Source organism: Delphinapterus leucas, chromosome 6 (genome assembly GCF_059928025.1).
Source record: "Delphinapterus leucas isolate spDelLeu-1000000601 "Yukka" chromosome 6, BTC_Dleu_Yukka2, whole genome shotgun sequence".
In the NCBI taxonomy this organism is placed as follows: Eukaryota; Metazoa; Chordata; class Mammalia; order Artiodactyla; family Monodontidae; genus Delphinapterus; species Delphinapterus leucas.
Window position 1 is genome coordinate 120,536,392 of NC_143134.1, and position 25,388 is coordinate 120,561,779.

The following is a 25,388-nucleotide window of genomic DNA, read 5'->3' on the forward strand; positions in this document are numbered from 1 at the left end:
ATTTGTAAGAACCCATCCTAGCCCACCTCCGATCTGTGAAGTGAGGTTCTCTGCATGCCACACTTGGGGCCGAGGGGTGGGGGTGGGAGGGCGGGGCCTATTTGAACTGACAAGAGAATATGGCAGTTCTGGCCAAGAGAAGGAAAAGGAATTTGGTGCCCTTTATTTACTTAATTTCAGTTATTTTATTTTATTTTTCCCAAGGTGCCCAAGTCAACGGGAAAAAAAAATCTAAATCTATTTTGTTATATGTCAGATAGGAAAAGAACATCCTTCTAGAGCTACTGTGCTTGGGATTTATACTGGCTTAGTGATATGATAAAAATGAAATGAAATTTTATTTAAGACTGTGAGAGACTTACAAGGATATTTTCTTCGGGGCACTGAGATGTAAAGTAGGAGTAGATAAGTGGAAGGAAAAGGACCCTAGGAAACACTTCTGGGGCTGCAATAAGTGGAGCTAGGATTGGAGAGGGGACAAGTTATTAAATCTGTAGCTAAAACCCCCTAGGTTTCTTCTCTGGAGACATAAGTCCCAGCAAATCTAACTCTGTGTGTGGAGAACCGGGGCAGCTGTACAAAAAGAAAGTTCCCAGAGCCAAAAGTTACATTCCTTCAAAAGATCTACCTGGGAATGTCTTTGCCTGAGCCCCCAGTACATCAGGGTGGGAGAGGTGGAGGGTGCATGAGGACGTTCTGCTCAACAATACATAATGGAGTCAGTCTGCGAGCAGGGCACACAGGGGAATCCCAAAAGGTGGTTCCGTCCTATTATGAGTGTCTACCAATGCTTAGAGACTAGGATCTTCTGTAAGTTTGATCCCAAGGCTGGCAAAGTATCTTGCTGTGGTTATTAAACAGTAAAAAAAATAAAATAAAAAACAAAAAACTAAGTTTCCAGGGACAAAGATGAGAGGGGGAAGGGAGAACAACCACCTCAGAAAAAGAGCCAAAGACAGGAGCACTGGGTCTCAGGCCCGCTCTCACCGCAGTCTCCCAAGCCTTTTCACATCACAGCACCCACAGATGACATCTACAGGACACAGTGACACAAGGAACTGCTCAAAGCCCCAAGCAAGTCTCCTTGAGAGCTGAAGGGATCAGTATCCCTTCACTACTCCAGGAAGTGGGCTCTGGGAGAAGAGCCAGGTAGAAGAGTGAGAGGTGGGATAGAGTAGTCCCATTCAGCAGTGCCCACTTCTCAGAGTCTTGCCTCTGCCCCTTCCTTTTAGGGGTTAATGGGCAGTGGGCCTGTTTTAGGCTGCTCTAATATGAGCCACCAACATTATATTTAAGTCCGTTTACGGGGATTTTCAACTTTTCCGAGTCCACATCCTCCGAGGAGCCTTCCTGGTTCCCTTGGGTTGATTTCATATCCTTCTTTTGAACCCTAATGGCCTCTTTACTTGTCTCCCCAGGGCACTCTTAAGTTCTTTAAAAGAAGGTTTATTCATCACTGAATACCCAGCATCTAGCATTATGGACATCAGGTTTTAATTTAAAATTAATAAAAAGCAGCGCAGACTAAATAAATACCAATTAAAGATAAGGAATAGGGCTTCCCTGGTGGCGCAGTGGTTAAGGATCTGCCTGCCAATGCAGGGGACACAGGTTCGAGCCCTGGTCCGGGAAGAGCCCACATGCCACGGAGCAACTGAGTCCGTGCACCACAACTACTGAGACTGTGCTCTAGAGCCCGTGAGCCACAACTACTGAGCCTGCACCCTAGAGCCCGCGAGCCAAAACTACTGAGCCCGTGCACCTAGAGCCCGTGCTCCACAACAGGAGAAGCCACCGCAATGACAAGCCCACGCACCACAACGAAAAGTAGCCCCCACTTGCCACAGCTAGAGAAAGCCCGCACGCAGTGACGAAGACCCAACGTAGCCAAAGATAAATAATCAGTTTTTTAAAAACCGATAAAGAATAGCAAGAGTCTAGACTCCAGCGGTTCAGAGACCAGTACCCCTACCAGAAAAATCAGTACAAATGAAATTAAAAACCTATCCCCAGCACCAATCAACTCCAGACCCTCAGCCGTGACACAAGTACAGGAAAGAAGATGGACATGGTGAAGAAAAACCGTGACACACTCAAGTAAAACCTGCAGTGTTTGATCACCAGGTGCACCAGTCCCCGATGACCATTTCCTCTGAATTCCTCACAGCAACTGTTAGAACGATGAGCACACAGTAGGTACTTGACAGATACTCACCAATATATAATAATTTATCTATGACAGGCTCTATATTAAGGCATTTTCAAAGCCATAAAGGAAAGGAAACCTACATTTCTCAAATTTTTGCACTTCACCCAAAGAAAATATACAGATGGTAAATAAGCACATCAAAAGATGCTCAACATCATTAGTCACTGAGGAAATGCATGTTAAAACCACAATGAGGGCTTCCCTGGTGGCACAGTGGTTGACAGTCCGCCTGCCGATACAGGGGACACGGGTTTGTGCCCCGGTCCGGGGGGATCCCATATGCCGCGGAGCGGCTGGGCCCGTGAGCCACGGACGCTGAGCCTGCGCGTCCGGGGCCTATGCTCCGCGACGGGAGAGGCCACAACGGTGAGAGGCCCGCGTACCGCAAAAAAAAAAAAAAAAACCCACAACGAGATACCACTACATACCTATTAGAATGTCTAACATTAAAAACACTGACTACACCAAGTGTTAGTGAGGCCGTGGAGCAACTGGAACTCTCACACCCTGCTGGAAGGAATGTAAAACGCTACAATCACTTTGGAAAACAGTTCAGCAATTTCTTAAACAGTTAAACACACACCTACCATATGACCTAGATATTGTACTCCTGTTTACCCAACAAAAATGAAAGCATATGTCCATACAGAGACTTGTACACGAACGTTTATACTGGTTTTATTTGCAATAGTCAAAAACTGGAAACGATGAAAGTGTCCAGCAACAGATAAATGAATAAACAAATTGTGGTATATCTGTTCAACGGAATACTACTCAGCAATGAAAAGAAATGATCTGATACGCGCAACACTACAGATGAATCTCATAATAATTATGCTGAGTAAAAAAGTCACATTGAAAAAAAGAATACATACTGTATGATTCCATTTATATAAACTTCTAGAAAGTGCAAACTAATCTATAGCAACTAAAAGTAGCTCAGTTGTTGTCCGGGGACGGAGGTATGGGGTGAGCAAGTTTACAAAGGGGCATGAGGAAATCTGGGGGGTGATGAACGTGTTGATTACCTTGATTATGACAAGTAAGGTGATGGTTTCACAGGTATGTCAAAAACTATATACATTATACATGTGCCATTTATTGTATTTTTTGTACATCCCAATAAAGCTGTTAAAAAAAGCTATAAAGAAAAATAAGACACATCAGATCAGCAATGAACTTAATTGTGAACTTCTGATTTACATAAATACATTTAAAAGCATCCAAAATGACAACGCAACATGCTTAGTTGTAGATAGAAGGATGAACCACTAATATAAAATAAAAATACATTGAAAGGAAAAAAAGTAAAGTATCACCAGACCGTCTTATTCTGCGGACCAAAGAGTCACAAAGCTAAATAAAGCTGGTCAGGGAAATAAGGTACTGACGACACCGGATACATCTGGGGGCTGATGAGGAAGCAACCAAGTTAGGATCCACCTTTTTCTGAGTTTTAAATCCCAGCAGGTTCTCATCAGTAGCCTTGAGCAAACAGGCTCTACCAAATTTTCCCCACAACAATGATTCCCCTCATCGTATAGACGTCCTGACAAGTGTTTTCCCAGATACCTCCATCCCTGGAGTGTTCCTTGCACCCCTCCTGGAGCAGGGGTCCTGAATTTCAGGGGCAAACAGGAACCACCCTGGGAGCTGTTTAAGAATATGGATGACTGGGCCCCTCCCCACAAAAAGCTCCCTATATGATTCTAATTCTAATATGCAGCCGGGGCTGGGAATCACTGCTCTAAAGGCTCCCTCATCTCTGGAGAAGAGCCGGGCCACCACATCCGGCTGGTTGGTCCCTTTATTTGGGAGCCCGTTCTAGTCCACTACTACCCAGCTGTCAGAATGTCCCCAGAGGGACATCCCTGGTGGCGTAGGGATTACGAATCCGCCTGCCAATGCAGGGGACACAGATTCGAGCCCTGGTCTGGGAAGATCCCACATGCCGTGGACCAACTAAACCCGTGCACCACAACTACTGAAGCCTGCGCGCCTAGAGCCCATGCTCCACAAGAAGCCACGGCAATGAGAAGCTTGCACACCGCGACGAAGAGTAGCCCCCGCTCACCGCAACTAGAGAAAGTCCGTGCACAGCAACGAAGACCCGATGCAGCCAAAAATAAATGTCCCCAGAGTGAGGACTGACCTTGAGAGCTCATCCTAAGAACCAGCAGACCTTGAGCTCAGAGCTTAATCTAGGTTGAGAAACTGCCTCCAAACAGAATGACAATGACCGGTTCCTTTACACGAAGCAAACTTGGGGAAGTGATACACCTCAAGTCTGAGGAAGCTAGAAATAAGTATAACCTGGGCTGAAAATAGGGTTTTTTTAAAAATTATTATTAAAAATTCCTGTGTATCTGCCATGAATGAGGACTGTCAGAGTGACCGGCACCACCGGATCAAAACCCATTCTCCCCGAAAAGACTCAAGCTAAGAGACAACGCCATTTCCTAACTCAGGCCTGTTCCCACACTACCGAGGTCACTGTACCTGTTAAAGCTTACAGAACAGTTCTGAGCACAGATAAACAGAGATACTGGCTCGGTGCTTCTTGACTATTATAACTCTAAATAGGGACTTTCTGGGCCCCAATCCACAGGTTACTAATGGCCCACATGGCAGACAGAGAAAGAAAGAGAGCCACATGAAGAGACCACCAAAATTACCTTCCATTCCAAGAAAGAACAGGAAGATGAAAAAGAACAGAGTTTCACTTAAGACCAGCGTGGGTTGGGAATGGCATAGTGTGAAATATTAACAGCCCTGAAGCTCTCTTTGTTATGCAAAAAGGGATTTTAAAAAAAGACCCAGCTTCTGTCTGACGAGTGTACTAGTCAACCACCCATTTCTTTTCTTCCTTTGCCCAGGAATGGCCGGAGTGATGTAATTACCACACTAGACAGCTGTCTTCCTGGATAAGATCACCTTGTAAAGAAGCAATGCAATTAGAGGATGCAATGAAATATAATTTTTAAACTGATTTTGCAGGCTGCCACATTCGAGTTGGTGCTTAATGGCCAGCTTCTTTATTACAGTTTTCTATCTTATGCAATTTCTCTTTGATGCAGTACCTATGGAAGACATGGAGTCTTAAATTTTAGTCCATGTCACAAAGGGTCTGAGATAAATATAGGACAGATCAGCTGAGAAGCGAGGCCACGACCAGAACCAGACAATAAAGGGCTGAAGTGCCACTTGACAGCGGGGCAAGGCTGGGCAGGGCAGCAGTGTCCTTCGCCAGCGCTTCCTCTGCGTCCCCTCCTCCGGTCTCCCTCCACCACCCCTGGCAGAGTCTACCCACTCCCAAGACCTCTCCCATCACGCCTATACTGCTGACTGCCGAAACGCTACTTCTTCAACAACAATCCAAGCTCCAGACCCATATTTCCAAAAAAACCATTTTGTTGTGAAATTTTAAAAAATATTAAACAGTATAATGATCTCATCGACAGTATTACATTCTCATGATCCAGGTTCAACAATTAGCAACTCTTTTTATCATATCCCCCAACACTTTTGAGAAGTGGAAGGCTGGAGTATCTTAAAGCAAGTCGGGTCCATCATACCGTTTCCCCAAGGCTTATGGGCACCTCCAACGTGCTTCAAAGGGAACTCATTCTCTTTTCCGTTGGTTTGCAGACAGGAGTACTTCTACACCTTTAGATTGCCAGCCTGATCAAGCATACGCCTAGCCTGTAAAGAGGGCTTGATAAATGCGTGCAGAGTGAACACTACAAACATAAACACACTCGTGCGAGCACGCACACGCACACAAGCACGCACATGTGCACACACAGTAGCAAACTAGACGGCATGAAGCAGAGGTCCAGACGGAGGGTCTAGATGATGAGACGGGATCCAGGACTTGCTGCTGGCTTCCTGCCACGGGCCAGCACTTCTGAGAACGGGTGAACGCAAGGAAACCCTCTGGCTGAAGCAGGGGAGCACAGTGGCTCTCCTGTCCGTCTAAAGTATGACAAATCCCAACAAGTTATGGGTTTCAGCAGGCAGCTACCAGTTGAACCAAATACGGTTCTCTCAAGGGGAGAAGAGGATCTTTTACAACACATATGCTAATGAAGCACAACGACATAGAGCATTTAAAACAAAATGTCCCTATATTTATTCTCCATAGACAGACTTTTACATTAATATTTATGAGGGATTCCTCGTTTATTTCTCCCAGAGATTTCTCTCCTGCCCAAATAGAGGGGATAAGAGATAAGTAACGTGAGCCAATTACCTTTTAAACAGCTACAAAGGACCACCGTATTTATCTGCATTCTGCTACTTGGTTAATCTTCCCAACACACCACCTTCCGCACACCAGCCCCTGCTCAACGGCCCCGGGCCTGCTGCTCCCCGTGGCGCCGCTGCAAGGCCTCTGTCTGCCTTTATGGCCCTGCTGTTGCTGCCCCGGCCTGCAGATCCAGTCCTACCACCCTCACTCAGCAGAGCCAGACCCACAACTGCAAATGCTCACCTGCCGGCATTCCTGCACCTGGCTCCCAGCCATTTACACACCCAACGCTTGCTTACGCTTCCAACTTATCAAGAGGCGTGAGCAGTACAGACACACGTCCAGCACATCCTGTAAAGACACTCTCACCTCATCAGCTTGGCGGGGGGCGGGGGGGCCAGCACAGAGGGGAACTAGCCTCCAGGGCCGGTTCACTCAGCCGTCAGTATGTGAGTCAAGGCCAGGCCGGAAAGGGACACAGGGAACCCTGGTCCCCAAGGAGTTTCCAGGCTTAACAAAACACAAGGCAGACAGTGGCAAATGCCGTGGAAGGGTTACCAAAATAAAGCCGTACAGGAGTTCAGAGTTGAAGGTTTCTATCTGCCCAGTCACTGAACCACATTTTCCCTTCCCCAGTCAATGCCACAGACGGAGAAAGACACTTTCCTTCTCCACCCGCCAATAACACAAGCAATAAAAACATAAAAAAGGACATTTCAAGAACTATTACTGACTGCGTCTTCTCCGGGCCCTTGAATGGAAACTCTAAAGACCAGGAACAGGCAACAGTGGAGCCTGGATACATAAGAAGACTATTCCACACCCTTGGCCTCAAATGCCTTCTGATTCGATTTCAAGGCAAATGGAAAACAAATGTGAACAGCAACAAAAAAGCAGAGGAAGAAAACGAAATGATGCTTGTGCAGTTAAACTTTTACAATCCAACTGGGTGAGGCCCTGGGCTCTTCCCTGTTCCCACGCTGAGGTTAAAGGTGCAGGCTGGCTGCACGAGCTCAGAATACCAGGTATCTGACCACCGAGGGTTTCTTTCTGTCACAGTGTCGAGATGGTCCGACAGCATTTTACAGAGTGCTCACCCTTTTCCCAGCCACAATGATAAAAACCTCAAAATAGCTAGGCATACCAGTTCCTACCAACCTTTTAACCTGTACAAGGAAAACTGGTTGAAACTAACAGGCTGAAAATTATTTTGTTGACAAAACGGAGGGATACAATGAATTACAGGATTGAAGAGCCATATACAGGTAACCCCTGCCATATCAACGCTCCTATCCAAACTCAGGACGCTGAATAGATTTGGATAAATATTTTTTTTTTTGATAAGACTGGTATCCCTCACTATTCCGGGACACAGCTCCAGTCTCATAGGAAAAAGGCAAAAGAAATACTGAGTCGGACAGCTTAAACATAACTGGTGTTAATAAATGAGCTTCTGTAGTGTTGGTTATTGGTAACTGATCTCTTCCTTATTAATATGGTCCCGCAATGGAGAGGAAGATTCTTCCATGTTCTAGAATGCAAACAATGTTTTAATCTTTAATTATATTCTCAATTTCCACTCTTCTGGAGAATTATAGCCACCAAGGCCTAGGATTATTTCTTTATTACACAGCCTCTCAGTGGTATTTAATGAATATTGTTACTTAATACTTGCCAGTAGGGGAAAGGAGGATTTAGTGAATTTCTACTCAAGTTTTGATGACTTTTTGCGGGATGTGAGGAAACTTACAGCTGCAAAGTTCTCCGTTTCCTTTCGGGAACACTTGGCTCTGCTCAGCAGCCCAAGCGGAGAGTCAGCCCGGGAAATCAGCATCCCCGGAAGAGGGGATTCAGGGAGCGACGCCGTGTATTTCTAAAGCTCACGGCAGTGAACCGGTCTGCTTCTCGTTCGTGGTGTATTCACTGTCGCTTTGCTCAGAGACAAACTAAACTCTAATAAAAAGAGATGCCAAACATTCTTGTTCAAGGCTCCTACCACCATCTAAGTTGAAGAATTTAATATAAACCTATCAACATACCACCAAATTCTGCCCCCAACAAAATATCAAGATCCTCGGGAGGCAAAACAAAGCCCAAGTAATCAAGAAGAAAATTAGGTCCCTGCAAGGAAGCAGGTTCACAGCCACTATCGAACGACATCTCTATCAAGGTTTCTGTAAGAGCATAGCAAATACAGAAACTTGGAGTTTCATCTCTGTGTGGCTGAGGAAAAAAACTAGTAAAAAAAGGTCTGGAAAATCAGCAACAGAAGAGATAATGATGTAACAGCCAGGAAGCTACAGGAAGAGACTCTGGGTTTAGTGCGCTTCATCCTGGCAAATATTTGCCTTTCTCAGTTTAAACATCAATGACCACGGTAAGTGGAGCCCCCTCGTTCATCACTATCGCCAAGGACGGATTCATGTCACCGCTTTGCTCTCCGTGATTCCTGTAGGTTTCACGTTAAGCAAAAGACAACAGAAGCCTCCGCCTTTCGGGAACAGAAGCTGCATTTACCACACATTTTGGAGAGAATCCAAACATCTGTATAAGCACCATGTGTAATTTCAAGTCGATGATCTTCTTGGGAATTAGCGTGCAAGGCAGTGGCAGGAAATGAGCCTCTTTCAGTTAAACTCCCAGAACCAGATCAGTGGCCACCGTACCGAAGGCAATCTGTTGTTCAAACACGGGACCCCCTAGGTGTGCGTGTGGTGTCATTATCCCTGTTACCTCCTGAATTGGCGGCCTTTCTCTCCAGCGACACTTGTCCCTGCACGCAGTTTTTGTGTGTTGTTGTTACTCAAACCTGAGGCAGGTCATCCAAGAACAGGAGCATGAAGTGAAGACTCCCCACACTCTCGAAGGTATTAGACAATATTGAAACAGATGCCGAATGGTGAGGAAATGCCGCTGGCAGGCTCGGAAGAACACCAAGGAATCCTTTTCAGCGATAAAATGGAACGAAGCACTGACAAACACAACATGAATGAATCTCCAAAACGCCACATCGAGCAAAAGAAACCAGGAGGAAAGTATTACGTTCGGCGTGACTCTGTTTAGGGAACGGGGATAGAAATCGGGGCAGTTGTTGCCTGGGGTGCTTGAGAAACGGGACACACGTATAGTCAACTCCTTCAGGGAGGTCTGCGGTAAAGAGGAGAGAGGGGAGCGGGGAACTGGAAGGGGGAGGGGATTATGAGTCGGGTGTTCTCCCAGGAGATGGTTTTGGAACAAGCATGTCTGCATTCTACCAGGAGTGGGCCAGGAGAAGGGGAACACTGATGGAGCAGGACAGAAACAGGAGACCCACGGAGAAATGGCTCGGAGCAGGTGAGAGGGGACTGGACCTAGTGGACAAGCAGAAGGGCCGCTCTTGGCCGCGAGCGGGGATGGCGCGTCCCCAGTGACTAGCGAGAAGGCAGCCTACGAAAGGCCCTTAATTTCGTAGGCAGGACCTCTTCACAAACCATAACGTGATACAAAAGAAACTGCCTGGCCTGACAACTTCCGGGGCAGGGGGTTGGGGGGGAGGCAGGTAATACTTTTACAACTAACCTTTCTGTAAAACAATTTATGTTTTCTCTCCTGAAACCTAAATGAGATCTGTGTGTGCAGAAAATAAGAACACAGAAGTCTTTCACCTGCTGCCACTGAAAGCCGGCATTTCCTCAGGCCAAGGTGCTGAACAGGAGTCACAGGCCAGTCAGCTTGGCCAAACTGATTAAAACCAGCATCCCACGTTGCCACAAAAGCACACTAAGCAATACAGCATAGAGCTGAGGCTGCTATCTAAGAGGGCACAAGTAAACGTGGCTCCAGCTGACATATAGTAAGTACACAGCGATCTCAGGATGCAACTCACAGACCGATCAAGTACGACAGCCACTTCCCAGGCTGATCCCAATCCCACAAAGGTCAAAGGCTGACAGTGTTTACCCTGCAACAGGGGACACAGCTCCTTTATGAAAACGATAGTGTCCGTCTGCAAAAGACTTAATATGAACGCTCGGGAATCACGGAAGTGAGGTCGCTTCACCAGTGCCCTCTGAACGCTAATACGGGATCAAAGACCTTTCATCATGAACAACATCTTTGTCTCCTTACAAGCTTCTTTGGAGGGGGAGAAAGATATGAATCATTAATCCCACAAATCACTAATCCTCTGGGAACTCAGGGGAGAATCTGAGTTTTCAAAGACTACTGCTATTAAAGCCAACCGCATTTAAAAAACAAACACATTAATGTGTGGTACAACTCTCCTGTGTTCTTGCCACGCCTGTGGTCTCGGCGCACTCAGGCAGAGACGGTGGTTTTGTGGCAGTAGCTTCCGTGCCACCCAACTGCTGACACAAGCCAATGCAGAAACTCAACTGCCACCACACTAACAGACGCACAGAGTTCCAGGGGTGGGCGAGCGAGGGGCCCAGCCCCTGGTCCTTCACCGGCCTCCTCCACTGTTTAGAAATAAACCCTTTCCTGGTGAGCTGGGATGAAGTGAGAGAGTGGCATGGCCATATATACACTACCACGTGTAAAACAGACAGCTAGTGGGAAGCAGCTGCATAGCACAGGGAGATCAGCTCCATGCTTTGCGACCACCTAGAGGGCTGGGATAGGGAGGGTGGGAGGGAGACGTAAGAGGGAGGGGATATGGGGATATACGTATGCATATAGCTGATTCACTTTGTTATACAGCAGAAACTACCACACCATTGTAAAGCAATTATACTCCAATAAAGATGTTAAAAAAGAAAAGAAAAAGGTCATTGGAGAATATAACACAGAAAAAAGAAAAAAAAAGAAATAAACCCTCCTTTCCTTAGAATCCTGTAAGGCCTATGCAAGAAAGCATCCAGCTCTCCATAAAGGAAAGCCTCCATCCTTCACAGCTGGCAGTGGAGAAATTGGGTGAAGTTTGGCTGGGCCTCCCTGAGTGGATCTCTTTCAGCATCCTGCCTGTGGCCTTCTCCGGCACGTTAGGACCACTTCCTTAGGACTTGGCACACTCGACTATGACTCCCTGCTACTTGTTTGTTCCTCTATTTCTACTCAGAGTGTCCTGAAAGCCGAAATTCTATCTTATTCATCTCCAAATCCCCAGCACGGAGCACAGAACCAACCACCTATAGGCCCCGAGTAAATATTTGCTGAATAAGTAAGTCAATGGGGCTCACAGGCTCCGCCACTCTCCCCTCTGTGTAATGGCTCTCCTCATTGGCAACTGGGGCGCTTTTAAAATATGTCTGAAAATTCTTTTTTACTTTTAAATTTTCTAAATTTTTTGGCTGCGCCCCGCGGCTTACAGGGTCTTCCTTCCCCGACCGGGGATTGAACCCAGGCCCCTGCAGTGAAAGCTCCGTGTCCTAACTACTGGACCGCCAGGGAATTCCCTGAAACATGTCTGCAAATTCTGACACTCCTTCCTTCACAAGGGAGAGGCTCTTCCCCCCACCCCCCCCGCCCCCGACCTTGAATGTCAGTCAGACGTAGTGAATCATTTCTAACACACTACAGGGTGGAATTGATGCTACATACCTCTGAGGCGAGGCCATAAAAAGGATAGGCTCTGCCTGGCTCGCCTTCTTCTAGATGGCTTGCTCTGGAAGAAGTCACCCCTAAGTCCAGAGGACACTCAGGCACCCTGTGGACAGGCCCACGTGGGGACGAACTGAGGTCTTCCACCGACAGCTGGCACCAACTTACCTGCCATGTCAGTGAGCCACCTTGGAAGTGACCTTTGAACCCTGGTCCAACTTGCAGATGACTGTGGTCCTGGCTGCCATCTGACTGCAGTGTTATGAGAGGCTCTGAGCCAGAACCATGCAGCCAAGCCATTCCCAGGTAGGATCCACAGAAAATATGGGCGATTATGTTTACTGTTATTAAACCACTAAGTTTGGGGGCAACTTTTTACGTAGCAATAGATGACTACTGTAGCAACCCTGGAGGATTCGGGTGTTGTTTTATAAGGGAGTTCAAGGGATTTCCATAATGACAAAGGTAGTTTATGGTCATATCATACTTACAATAAAAATTCTGTAATGAGTCGTGTCCTACAGATAAAACCACAACATGGCTGATTAACAAGCAAATTTAAGTATTCCACAGGTCAAATTATACTACCTTAAAATCTAAGAACTACATTCAACAAACGTTGGGATGTGATACAGAACAATATTACAATTCTTCTTGAAGGTTGTTTTTTGTTTTTAAAAATTATATATTACAAATGCATAGAAAAAAATCTAGAACAATATCCCTCAAAACTTTAACAATAACTTTCTCAGGGTGATGGTATTATTTTTTTTCCCATTTTTAATACCTTTGGTCTTTTCAAAATGTACAATATGTATATATTACTGGTGTCCTATTTTTTAGTCTAAAAAATATATATATGATCCAATTAGGCCAGCAGCTATGAATTGCTGGTGTCTCTATTCTGGACATCTAACACTATAAGTGGCACATAGTAGGTGCTCAATAAAAGTGAACAGAATGTCCTTTAGCTGTAGATCCTGCCTACTGGATAGTCACTTTACAAAGGGATTCCAGGATAATGTGAGTCCACAAAGCTCAATGATGTGAAAAGGCAGCAGTCAATTTTCACAGGAAAGAGTCTACTAAGTAAAGGAAATCATTTCAACGTTGTATCCTTAGGACGCAGTAACCACTTTTCTCTTTGAAACTAAGTATTTTGAGTGATTTATTATAAATTTACAATGACAGTTGTGAACACCAGTTGTTTTCTTTTCTTTTTTTTTTTTTGGCATGTGAACAGAGTCTGTTGATTGCCTTGGTGCTTAAAATAGTTTCTAAGTGTCCTCATAATAGCATGTCACCTGTAAACAGGTTTCAAGCCAATGCAAATTAACAAATGGTGAACAGATGGACTAAGAACTGACTTTTGTCAAGAGAGAGTTAGCAACAAACACTTTTGGCTCCAGTCTTGCGGGACCATTAGAAAGTCTTTCACTGCTCGCCAAGCATCTTGCCTCAGTAGACAATCCAAGCAGAGAAGATGACAAGTTATAAGGGCCCGTTAGACTTTTGAGAGCCGAAAGTTGAGATGTGCAGAACCACCAAATCAACACATGAGAAGCATCAGACAGAAGAAGCTTCCTGCCAAATGGTGAAAACTCTCTCTATCCTGCATCGCTCAAAGAAACTGATCCCTGTAGTCTCTGGAAAGGATGGCACCTGTGCATGCAGCAGACAAAAAATAACTGGTTGGAGGCTGGCTCGTTATGTTCATCCCGTCCTGGAAGCAAACGTTAACTGTGAAGAAAACCTGAAAGTCATAGGAATGGTGGGCTGTGGGTGTCCACTGGTGAGAGCAAAGATCCCCAGAGCCAACCCCTGCAATCTCCCAGCTCCTGAATGGCCCTTCTCCTCCTCGTTCTCCGGGTCTCCCCCTCATGTCATCTCCTTGGAGAGGCCTTCTCTGACCACCCGTTTTAAGCAGTCTCCCCTCCTTACCACCCGATGTGTTCCCTTCCTAAGTACTAATCATAACCAGAAATCGTTGTATTAATTTATTAATTTGTTTAGGGGTACTTGTTTTTTGTCTTTTCCCCCCAGTTAAACCAAAAGCTTCAGGAAGATGGGACCACGTCTGTCTTGCTCATGATTGTATCCCCAGAGCCTAGGGCAGTGCGTGGCAGAGAGCAGGCATAATAAACAGTTGCTAACCAAACAGAAAATAAATGAGATCCTGTGTAAAGGCAAACAACCGAATCTCCCCTGCAAACACTCCTCTGGACTGGAAATTTTAAAATGTAGTTTGTAACTGAGGATGTAAGCAAAAGAGGGTACAACAGGAGGGTGGGTTGGGCTGGGCAATGTGTTTAAAGACCAAGTCGAGCTTTGGGGAGTAGTGCCCCTTTCAGGGGAGTGTGCACGTGGATAGAAAAGCTACTGGCAAAGACTGGTGTGCTTCAATTTCTGACTCCACATCACTGACTGAGCCTTGGCCTTCATCTACTGGGGCTTCTAGTAAAGAACAATCCAATGGGTGGAATAATTGTGGCATACTCGAAGGAATACTACACAGCACCAAAAAAGAGCAAGCAACCTGGATGAATCTAACAGATACTGAGTTGGGTGAAGACAGTTGATATAAAAGAGTACATATTGTGTGATTCCATTTATATGAATTTCAAGAACAGGCAAAATCAATTGTTCAAGGAAGTCAGAATAGCTGTTAAACTTAGGGAGGGAGGCGGCGCTGGGAACACGAGAAGAGCCCTCGTGGGGGTTCTGGAAGTGGTGGCCACGTGGCTTGATCTGGGTGAAGCTACACGGAGGTATACACATGTGAACAACCAGTGATCTGTACACTTTACAGTGTCTGCTATCTCTCCTACTGGGAAAAGGAAGAGCACATACATTACTATTTTAAAAAAGAATAAGTGGGCCTAGCACTGATTCTAATCCCAGCCCTACCAGATTCCCTAGATGGCCTGCAGCTTATCAAAATGTGCTCCTCAGCTGTGTCATTTGTAAGATAAGGAGAACTACTGCCCTTATGCTCTGCCAACTCTGGGAATGTGACAAGGAAACAAAGAATAAGCTCTCAGGGATCCTGAAGTCCTAGAGTCACACACAAACCGTGTAAACTATGAAGTGCATTATAACTGCTTCTTTTAAGACCTAGGCAAAATAGATTACCTACATGTTTGGTTTCTAATCTTAACAGATACCTTTTTAAAAGAAAGAAATGACTTTGCAAAAAACAAGTTTCCATTAGCTAAAAACAAGCACAAAGCAGACTTCACCCAGGACAAAAGTACGTTTTTCAAACCCATCACTCACTGAGGCGGTAAGACAAGAGTCGTGGGTTGAGCCTTTGGTCTACGTTTAGCAGATACTCCCATCTGGTTAGCAGAACGTTTCAACGACTGTTGATTCAAAAGGCCAGATGCCAGACCTGCGTGGTACTGCAACTGCAGAGAAAATCCAAACAAAAGGGGAAGAAAAATAACATTTGGTAAAAGCCAGACAAGGGGTGTTACACTATCAAGACCTGATACATCTTACCGGCTCAGAACAGTTTTAATAACTTCAAATACAGCTGCTAACATTTTGCTTCAAGGAATGTATTTATAAGGAGATAATCAGACAAATAGGAAAAGAAACATGAATAAGGTGTTCATCATGGCATTACAAAATGATAAAGAACTGGAAACAATCTAAATGCCCAACAAGAACTGGGAAATTGGGTAAAATACGTAGAGAACTTTAAAACACCATTTTGTTGAATTAAAAAAAAAAACCAAACAGGTTACACTGTAAACAGAGAGACACTTAAAAACATGTTCTCTAAAATGTTAACAGTGTATTTCTAAATAGTAGAATTGGGATAATTTTTTACTTTATTTTTCACTGCTATTCATATATGCTTTATGTAAATGGTTTTAAAGCTTATGTCATTTTTTACAAGAGGAGCCAGTGGGCTTCCTTAAAGACAAATTAGTTCTGGGAACTCCTGCTGCCATCATGTCTTGCTTATAATAAAAAGCACATAACCCATGGTCCACTGCAGTAAACCAGGAGCACAACAGGCTTATCATAAACAGATTCAAACCTACGGCTGGGCTGCTGTTTCCCGTGATTAATAGGTACAAGTATCAATCACAAGAATAAGCTCATGAATGTATCTTACGATAACGTATACAAATGGATATAGGTTCACTGAACAGAACTGGTTGGAGAAGTTAATTCCACTCCATGTACACGCAACTGGAACAGTACAACTGGGGTAAGGAAGCAGTAGACTTTAAATGGGCTGAGAGCCAGCATCCTTTGCTTTGTTCACGACAAACTGCTGAGCTTCGAGGTTACTTAGGACAGATCATCTTACTTTTCTAGACTTTGATTTCTCTATTGGAAAAGAGAAATAATACTGCCTAATTCTAAAACAAACAGGACTTTTCAAAAAAATCTTCTTTATTGAGTTATAATTTACATAAAATAAAATGCACACGTTTTAGGTGTACAGTGTGATGTTCTGACAACGTATACCTGGGACACTGCCACCCCAATCAAGATACAGAAAATCTCCATCGCTGCAGAAAGTTCCCTTGCGCCCCAATGCAGTCAATCTCCCTTGCCCCCAACTCCGATCATGAGGATCTTTCAATTTAAAATACAACCCATCACCCTCACTCATTGCCAAATGAAGCTGATATCCAATTTGACATGTGACCATGACTCCCATCTTCCTTTTTAAATCCCATACTTTTGTATTTTAGATCTTAAGAGCTGTCATTCGTCTCTATAATAGAATTATCCTTGAAAGGTATCCCAATTTTCAACAGATGTGAATAAAACATTCAGATGTGAAAATGCCAAGCTAAGAATTTAGACTGAGGCCATTTATAACACCCAGTATGTTTCTTCCTCCCTTCTCACATTAAGCAAGGTCTTTCAAACGTTTATTTAGAATTAACTAATATACAAATAGTAATTCATTCTGAAGCTCTGAATCAATTTCTTTTCAAAATGCTCTTCCAAGGCATACATTTCCTTTGCAGAGTCAGCTACATTACAGCTCATGGTAATGAAACTGGTGACCACCATACAAAAGGGGCCGGGCCCTGGATACAAAGGGTAATAACGTTCTGAAAAATAAATGGCCTCACCTAAAGCCACTGGGCTGCACACAAATACAGAGTGGAAGAAAACAAAACCAACTGAAATGATCTGCTTCTTGAAAGTGGCTATAAAAATGAAGATATCCAGTGACCCAGTAACACTGAAGTGTCTGTGTTTGGAGCATCCATATTGCTTTTTAACAGGCTCTTGATTTACTTGGTCGATTTGCTGTGGGAGCCTTATGGCTGCACAATACAAGACAAAGATACATCACATTGATAATAAGAACGGAGCTCTTCTCGGGGCGGAAAGGGGGGGGGGCATAATTTGGCTCTAACAACTCATCGCAGACCAATGAATTTTGCTCAAATTTGTTTTTCTGCTACAGATTTCTTAAACGGGAAATCGATGGAAGCAAGGGACAGTACGAGTTTGAAAGACGATGTTTCAAAATGTCAGCTACTTGGGTTTCGATCCTCCCCACCAGAATTTGCAATGAGTGCAATATGCATGGAGCTTTATGGAATTAAAGGGAAAGACAGCTTGGCAGGGGTCCCCTCCTGACTCAAGGAATCGTCTCTCCTTTTGGCTCTCCTTCTTCTTTGTATCTTATTGGGGTCCATGCAAGCTCAGCCACTCCAGCCCTGCTGACTCTTTTGAGTGGACGAGTCCTGCTAACCACGCAGAGCAGCACGGTGATTTTGCCCACCTGGCATCATTTGCCCAAACAAACAAACCCAAAACAGCAGAAACGCATGCTAGCTGCTGTCTTTCAAAGGGTTCCTTTGAAACTTCTACCATCTTGGATGCTCTTAATGTACACCACACCCCTAAGAGCACATGAAGATGGAAGGACTTTTCTTCCCCCAAAACGAAACCTGCCTTTGAAAGCTGACTCACACTGATTAAGCAACATTTGTTCACCATATATACGCTTCTCAGTTTCCAGGAACACAGCTCCGACTGTCAAGGTCTATAAGGAGCCCATTAAATATTTACCGAACCATCTTTATAATGGGAGAAAAGGTCAAAGTTAATAAAACTGACAGGCAGCTCCTGTCCAACTGGATTTATACATTATTTAGGCACTAAATACTCCATTCCATGAAACACAGTTTAGATTTGAAAAGACTCTTGGAAAATGTTCACTCAGACAATGGTTCTAGAACAGCAGAAGGGAGTTCAGAGCTAATCTACAAATTAACATTAAGAACATATCACTCCCCAAAATACTGCCATAAGTTTTCAGTTACAGGCTCTGTAATATTTTCTATAAAATATATATTTCAGTAAACATATGTGCCTTGGGAACAACTCTATCTCAAAAGGCAACTAACTTATCATAGTTATAATGTGATTTTTCTATCCAAGATCATTTCTCCATTAATCAGCAAGAATAAAATGAAAGAGGGAGAGAAATAAAGCAGTCCATTCTTTTAACTTTCACATCTCACAGCTGCGGGGAATGGGAGCGTTCATGTGGTCAGCTGCGGTGAGGGCTCTTTATTTCCTGGTAAGTGGCTGCTCCGCAGTAGCAGCTATTTCCACGCTCTCTGGATTTTGAGAACATTTCTCTCCGTTCCTATTTTGCTATCCATTAATGTCAAACTTCTATTTTCTATGACTAACCTCGGATTTTTCTGTCAGTTCTCAACCTAAAGCCCTTTCTAATCAATTATGTCTACTAATTAGCTCTATGCCTGAGATATTTTCAACAACTCATAATGATCTGAGGGAAACACCATTTTGAATTAGGAAAACCTTGATTTACTGCATATTTCTTAAAGTAATGCTGTTTTAGTAATATTAAACATGCACAAGTGTTGAATGTCACCAGGTAGGGTCCTGGTAAACTCTAATGTACAGACTAAGAGCCTCTATAACAAGCATTCTCTTTGAAAATGTGCTACTGAACTCTGCTACTAACAAGAGCTGTGCGGTCTTACACATCTCACTCCCCTCTCTGCAAAACATGCGTTATGTTTTCTCCAAGGATCCACCTAGCTCTAAGGTTTGATTCCTCTAGGTTCCTAAAGAAGTTACATGGGTATTTGACTTCACCACAAAGTGTTGAAGTAATGTCCCTACAATTTCATACAACAGCAAACCCTTTTCCTCTGGATAGCCTAAGTCTTTACTGCTTTTAAAAAAGTCCAAATCCAATTAGCTTTAATAAGCTTCAAATCACAAGTAACAAAATGTACTGGAAGGAGATGACATGAAAGGAAATTATTTTAAAAAATAGGACTCAAATGCAAAGTTTCTGACTTAAATCTCGGGTTCAGAAAATCAGATGAGCAATGATCCCCCTGCTTAGTTCTCCAACTTGTTTCACGTCTTCCATGTTGTTCTGAATGCTCTACCTGCTCCAAATAGATAAAGGACGTGTTCTGCAATGGACAGAAGTTTGAGAAGAAAATAGAAGGAAGTTCATCATACTGATTACATTCAATATACTAATTAAGCCAGTGGTGTTCAATTAGGCCTAGTACTTAAAAGCTATAGTGTTTCCTGGAACCTCCCAGGGGTCCATGGTACAGCATCTATTCATAAGCAACACTATCCTACCCATGCCATATGGCCTGAATCCCACTTTAAGAAAACTGACATTCAAAAATCTCAAAATTTATAAGCCAGATCAATGAAGGTTTGATTCTTCCTACTCTGAAAACCATTATGTTGTTTTCAAAGACTCACCAAAGGCTTCTTTAAGGGTGGGGGCAAGTTCACCAACAACGGCAGCAAGACTCCTCCGAACCTTAAGGCATTTCACTTTATTTCTAAAAATCACTTTACACAGAATTACATATACGTTTCTAAGAACACTAGGAAGACACATCGGTACTTCCAGTAACTAAACCCTTTGGATGAAGAATGAGCTAGAAGTAAGTCATAATAAATTCTGGCTGGCTTAGAGCCGGGCCCCTGGGCCTCCTCCAGTCCCCCTCGGGCAGCTCCCTTCTCCCAGCAGAGCTCCTCTCTGTCACTGGGATTTGGCAGCAGGTAGAGCAGCCTGGTGTTCTTTCTTGGTGCAGGAGTGAAGCTGGCCACGAGGGACACACATCTGGAGGACACAGCCTTGTCACTGATTAGCCTGCGTTCTCTGCAACCTGCAGGGTAGCGCGTGACGTACAGGTGATGCTAATGAATTTGTCAGCTCGTAAGTGGACTGGCAGATTGGTGAAACTGCCCTGGCCTGTCACTGGAGCCAATCTGGAGAACAGAACGACTCCATCAGACAGTCCTCTTAAGGCTGGTCTCTTACAAAAGCAAACACACAGCTTTGCAGGTGCTCACTGTTGTGACAGAGCCCTGAAGGAATCCTTTCTCCCTCTTACTCTAATTGCTAAAAGAGCGGGCATGTCTGAACCTCTCCGCAGGCTTGAGTTCAGGAAAAGGCATCCATGGGGACTGCACTCGGATTACTTCAAATCATAGAATTCTCATGTCAGAGAGGAGTCTTAGTGAAGCCTCCCCTCCCCCCACCCCACCCCCACTTTACGGGAGAGGAGACTCTGACCTTAAAGAGGTCACACATATCACAAGAGGGAAAAAGGCCATTCAAGGGCCACCTTACGTATCTTCTTCCTCTGGTTTTAAGTGTGCTGCATCTTTCTAACCGGAGGACCTGGCGTGTGTCATCTCTGCTTCGGCAATGACACACAGGTCTTCTTCTCGGGCAGGCGGGAACTAGCGCTAAGGGAGCGGGAGCGGAGCGTCACTGGCGTTCCCCGGCTCTTGTCTGCTCTGTTCGCTCTGACCTCTTGCAGGCGCTGAGATGCCACGTTTTTCCCTCCTACTGACTCCAGTCATGTCTAAGGTGGGGAGTTTGGGGAAGTTCTAAATGCTATCATTTTAAGGTTTTAGTATCATCCGGCATGAAAAACTTTGGTGAAAAGAAACCAAGAAACCATAGAAACCTCAATATTGTCGGAAAACTTAAATTCTAGACTCAGCAGTAACACGTCCGACCTTCCTAGCAGCCCTGATATCGTCTGATGGGGCAACCGTGCTGGTGCTTCATGGGTTTTCATAAATTACCTTATTGTCCAGGAGAATCCACATGTATACTATCTGCTTTTACTGAGGGATCATCTTTGAGAATTTGTGTCATACATCATGGTAGTAAGAGGCAAGGGTACTATCCACGTAGGACCACTTCCCCTGCACATCACTGACCATAACAACCAGAGCTGGTTGGCATAAGTGCGCTGACAATCTTCCCAAGATGCAAGAGTGCACGCCAAGCTCACGGCCCCAGTCTAGGGACATTTGACACCGGGATCAGTTCATGCCACAAACACCTGGATCAAGCCACACGCCATGAAGCTGGCATGTGTGTATGTGGCGCTGGGAGGGTGGGGGAGGCTAAGGTGAGATTTTCATACAGTCATATTTCTCCTAAACCATTAAGCTTTCAACTAAAACCAATATTTGTGCAGAACTAGGAACACTTCGTCACCATTTCGAGTAGCAAAAACCTTTGCCCCTCATTATTAAAATGTGTTTTGTTTCCAGCTAATGAGAAAGAACCATGTATTACAATAAAGCTCTGTTTCTTCTTTGGAACATAATTCTAAGGAAAGAAAGAAGCAAGGTTGCCTGGTATTATCTGTGCCAAGGAAAACAACTACAGAAAAATACCATAAATCTAATTGTTTTGCGCGGGTTTTTATCTAAATATCGGATAATGATATTAGCTTCTTTTCTCATTTTATCTCCTACTGCTTCTTTCATATAGCCAATATGAAAAAGAAAGAAAGAAAAAACAACCTTAGATTTGAGCTTTTATGGGTAAATGGTTTTTTTTTTTTACTTGGGCAAAACAGCATCAATAAACCATAAGGAAGCCTCCAATTTATTTGCCTATTTGTTCTCTACTGGGAAGCTGGGTTTCAGGCCTTTCAATTACCATGAAAGCAGGACACCAAGTCAGGGCTGTGCTTCTGCTCAACTGTGGCATCATTTCCATGCTAAACGCCATTTGGGTTTCCTCAAATGTCCAAACTTCAAAACTGTCAAAGAAGTAAACAGAGAGCATGGAGAGCAGCCTTTTTCTTTCTTAAATATCTGTGGTGTTTAGAGTTGTTTAGAATTTTGCTCCTCTGGAGTGTTCCAAAACTCACACCTTTATTAACAGGCCTTTCTCCACAACTGCCCCTGTTTACACTACAGCTGCATGCATGTTATCATACTTCAAGGATGTCAATCAGCCGGAACAGTTATATCACTCATATATCTAAACAGACCCAACGAAAAGCAAACTGTGAATGTGGCTAAAAACGGAGGAAACAGCCATCGTAGGGACTATTTGTAGAGGCAGAGAGAAAGCAGAGAAAAGAAAGCGAAAAAGAGACCCTAACAGACAGACAAGGGTACACAAAAACTGGTGTTGCCCCATCTCCTGTTAACCACCCTGCCTTTCATACCAGGCTTTCAACCTGTTTACCCTGCGTGGTCCCGGAGAGCAATGCACAGGGTCATAAAAATCATGTTGGGGGACCACCGGGCCACTGAAGAAGGTGAAGGCAGGATATGCAAATGGGATCAAGGCAGAACCTGACGATGCACTAATGAGAGCGTTCTAACAGGCTAGTAAACGATGGCGACAATGAGCACACATCCTCTGAAGAGGGACAACATGGGGGCAATCCTGCTCACCTGCATTCGTATTAGAGGAAGCAGTCCATGCCAGATGGGCCATCATGTCCTTGTCTCCAACTAAGCCTGAACCACCCCAGAATCATTATCCATTTACACACTATACTATACTATATCCAACAAAAACAAAATGTGTCCTTGACCTTTCTCTATCACTGACCAAAGACAGAAGTAGCAGGGAAGAATGACACGCCCCAGAATTAGCTTTACATTTCCACCAGAAATGCCAAATACTAGTTTTCTATTGCATACCTAGGGCCTGGATCAAAAGTCTAAAATGGAAGGCTAGAAGGATGTCTAAGGTGCCTTCTAACACTGAAATTCTATGATGTTGTATTTCTCTATGAAAATGCAGTCTAAACTTGCACTGATGAAATTTAAATATATTTTTGAAACACAAACGTTTTATCAGTCACCAGAAGTCTCTACTTAAGGCAGTTAAAGAAGGGAAAGGGCTCTCTGTGATGTCTGATGCTTGGTTGTTAGTTGAAATCTAGTGCAATGCTAGAGGTCTAGCGAGTAACAGATGTTTGTCGACACACACTACACACTACTTTGTTATTCTTCCCAAACATTCATAGGTGAGGCCTGGAGGAAGAAGTGAATATTCCCATATAATAGGTGTGTCCCTGGATACTTCTTTCCTTCTCTTCCTCCCAAAGAAAACAGAGGTTTTTCAACCGAGAAATGAGTAAAATGACAACCACCGGACACTTCCATACCTCAATTCTAGACACTGAATTCTAAGCATTAGTCATTTGCTGACTTATCACTGAAAAGATTTCAGTCGAGAAACCAGTAAACATGATTTTTAAAAAATTACCGATCTGACCAATTTAAAATTATGGTTCGATTATTACACACTTCTTTTGTGGGTAGTGAAAATGATTCCTATGTGCTCATCGTCAGTCAGTTCAGATCTAGTCGGACAGTTTAACTCTCCCTTCTTCTAATGTCCTGAAATGCTGAGCTCTGCTTTAAGCATCATTTTCATTACCATCAAAAGCAGCCCCCATCGGCTTCTTCTTCTTCCTTCCATAAACATCATAAACATCGTCAGCTGGGAGCCAACTGGCTCCAAATCAGGGATCTGATCAGCCTCAGCCCCAGCCCTTGCTTACTCAGGAAATGAAGCAAGGAGGCGGGGAAGAGGGAAAGGCAGCACAGAGAAAACTCAGAAGCAATTAGAATGGGAAACAGCCATACGATCACTGACTTTAAAAGATACGTAACTATGATGTCAGCCAGACAAGCTGAAAATAACAGGAGTGGAAGCAAAAGGCCAGCAGCGCAGGTCAGAGGCCTGTGAGAGCAGGAATCAGGAAATAGAAGAAAACGTTCAGGAAGACACTTTTCTTATTGATCATTTTTAACAACTGCCTTTTCCCTTCGGGAATAGGAGGAATAAGGCCTGGTGGCTTGGGGGCAGTAAGTCCAAGGAGGCAAGTGCTTTCCTTTGTGCTTTGGCAGCAAAGGCTGCAACTCCAGAGGCCGTGTGGTCCCCTGGGTACCAGGAGGATGAGCTTTGTAGTCAGACAGCCCCGAGTTCAAACCTCAGCTCAAGTACGAGTTATTCCGGGCATTTCTGGGTGTTTCCTCTTCGCTCTGAGCCTGTTTCTCCACCAGCCCAATATGGGGAAAAAAAAAAAAAAAAAAGATTTCTCTCGCAAGGACAAAGCTGTTCTCTTGTTGACTGAGCACACTCCCTAAGGCAGACTTCAAAAGTGCCTTCTCCTTATCTCACAACAACCCCATGGAGAGAGGTATCGCAGCCTCCTTTTACAGATAAAGAAACGGAAGGTCAGTCATAGAAATTAAGTGATATGGTACGTGCAGAAGATGTAAGCCCAGGGCCCATCGCCCGGGGAACAGACAGAGTTGGTCTTGTGATTATCAGAAGTGACTATGCCCCAAAATTCGCCTCTTCCAACAATGCCGAGAATGACCGAATTTTCACAAAGCTGATTAAGAGTATATCACCTTTTAATCAAATACTGTCATCCTAAACATGTCAGATAATAAACTGGTAAGTGTAATGGAAAAAAGGAAAAAGTACGCCCCCATCCCCGCTGTTCTGAATGAGTTAGGTATGCGGAGAAGGAGCCCCAACTTGGTTTCTCCTGTACAAATGAGGAAAAGGATCCATCACGCTGGTGATGCCTCACAGCCAACTCTGTGTAAAACTCTCCATAAAACCCAGGACAACTGTATGGGGCCTAGGGAAACGCTGTAAGCACTCGCCACGAAAGGCGACCCAGAGGATCAGCTGGGAAGCTCCTTCTAGTACACCATGGAGAGTGGTTCTTAAAGCTACGAACCACCTAAATGCCCAGAAACTTGGCTCAACCTTGATGCATTAAACAAGCAAGTTACAGAGTATTTCTTAGGCAGCTAACAAAGTATTCAGCACTGGAAGATCAAAGTCTCTCTCCAGACTCCCAGAGTACAGTCTTCCCCAGGTATCCACGGGGGACTGGTTCCAGAACCTGCCGTGGATGCCCAACTCTGTAGATGCTCAAGTCCCTTATATAAATGGTGCAGTGTTTGCATATAACCTACGCACATCCTCCCGTATACTTTTAAGCCATCTCTAGATTACTTATAATACCTAATACAATGTAAATGCTACGTAAATAAAAACAATGTAGATGCTACGTGCATAGTTGCCAGTGA

At 44.2% G+C, this 25,388-nt stretch overlaps 1 protein-coding gene across 6 annotated transcripts in view; it reads right to left on the minus strand.

The window, feature by feature from the left end:
* The window catches only part of MED27 (mediator complex subunit 27), a 199,251-nt gene that overhangs the window by 118,470 nt on the left and 55,393 nt on the right, over positions 1-25,388 (minus strand). For all 6 annotated transcript variants that reach the window (XR_016393674.1, XR_016393673.1, XR_016393672.1 and 3 more), the window contains one exon: positions 15,273-15,403. Coding sequence is in view for 3 of the 6 variants with exons in the window: in XM_089913921.1 (XP_089770047.1) it covers positions 15,273-15,403 (131 nt within the window). In the remaining 3 variants the exon portion in view is untranslated. The remainder of the gene's footprint in view (positions 1-15,272; positions 15,404-25,388) is intronic.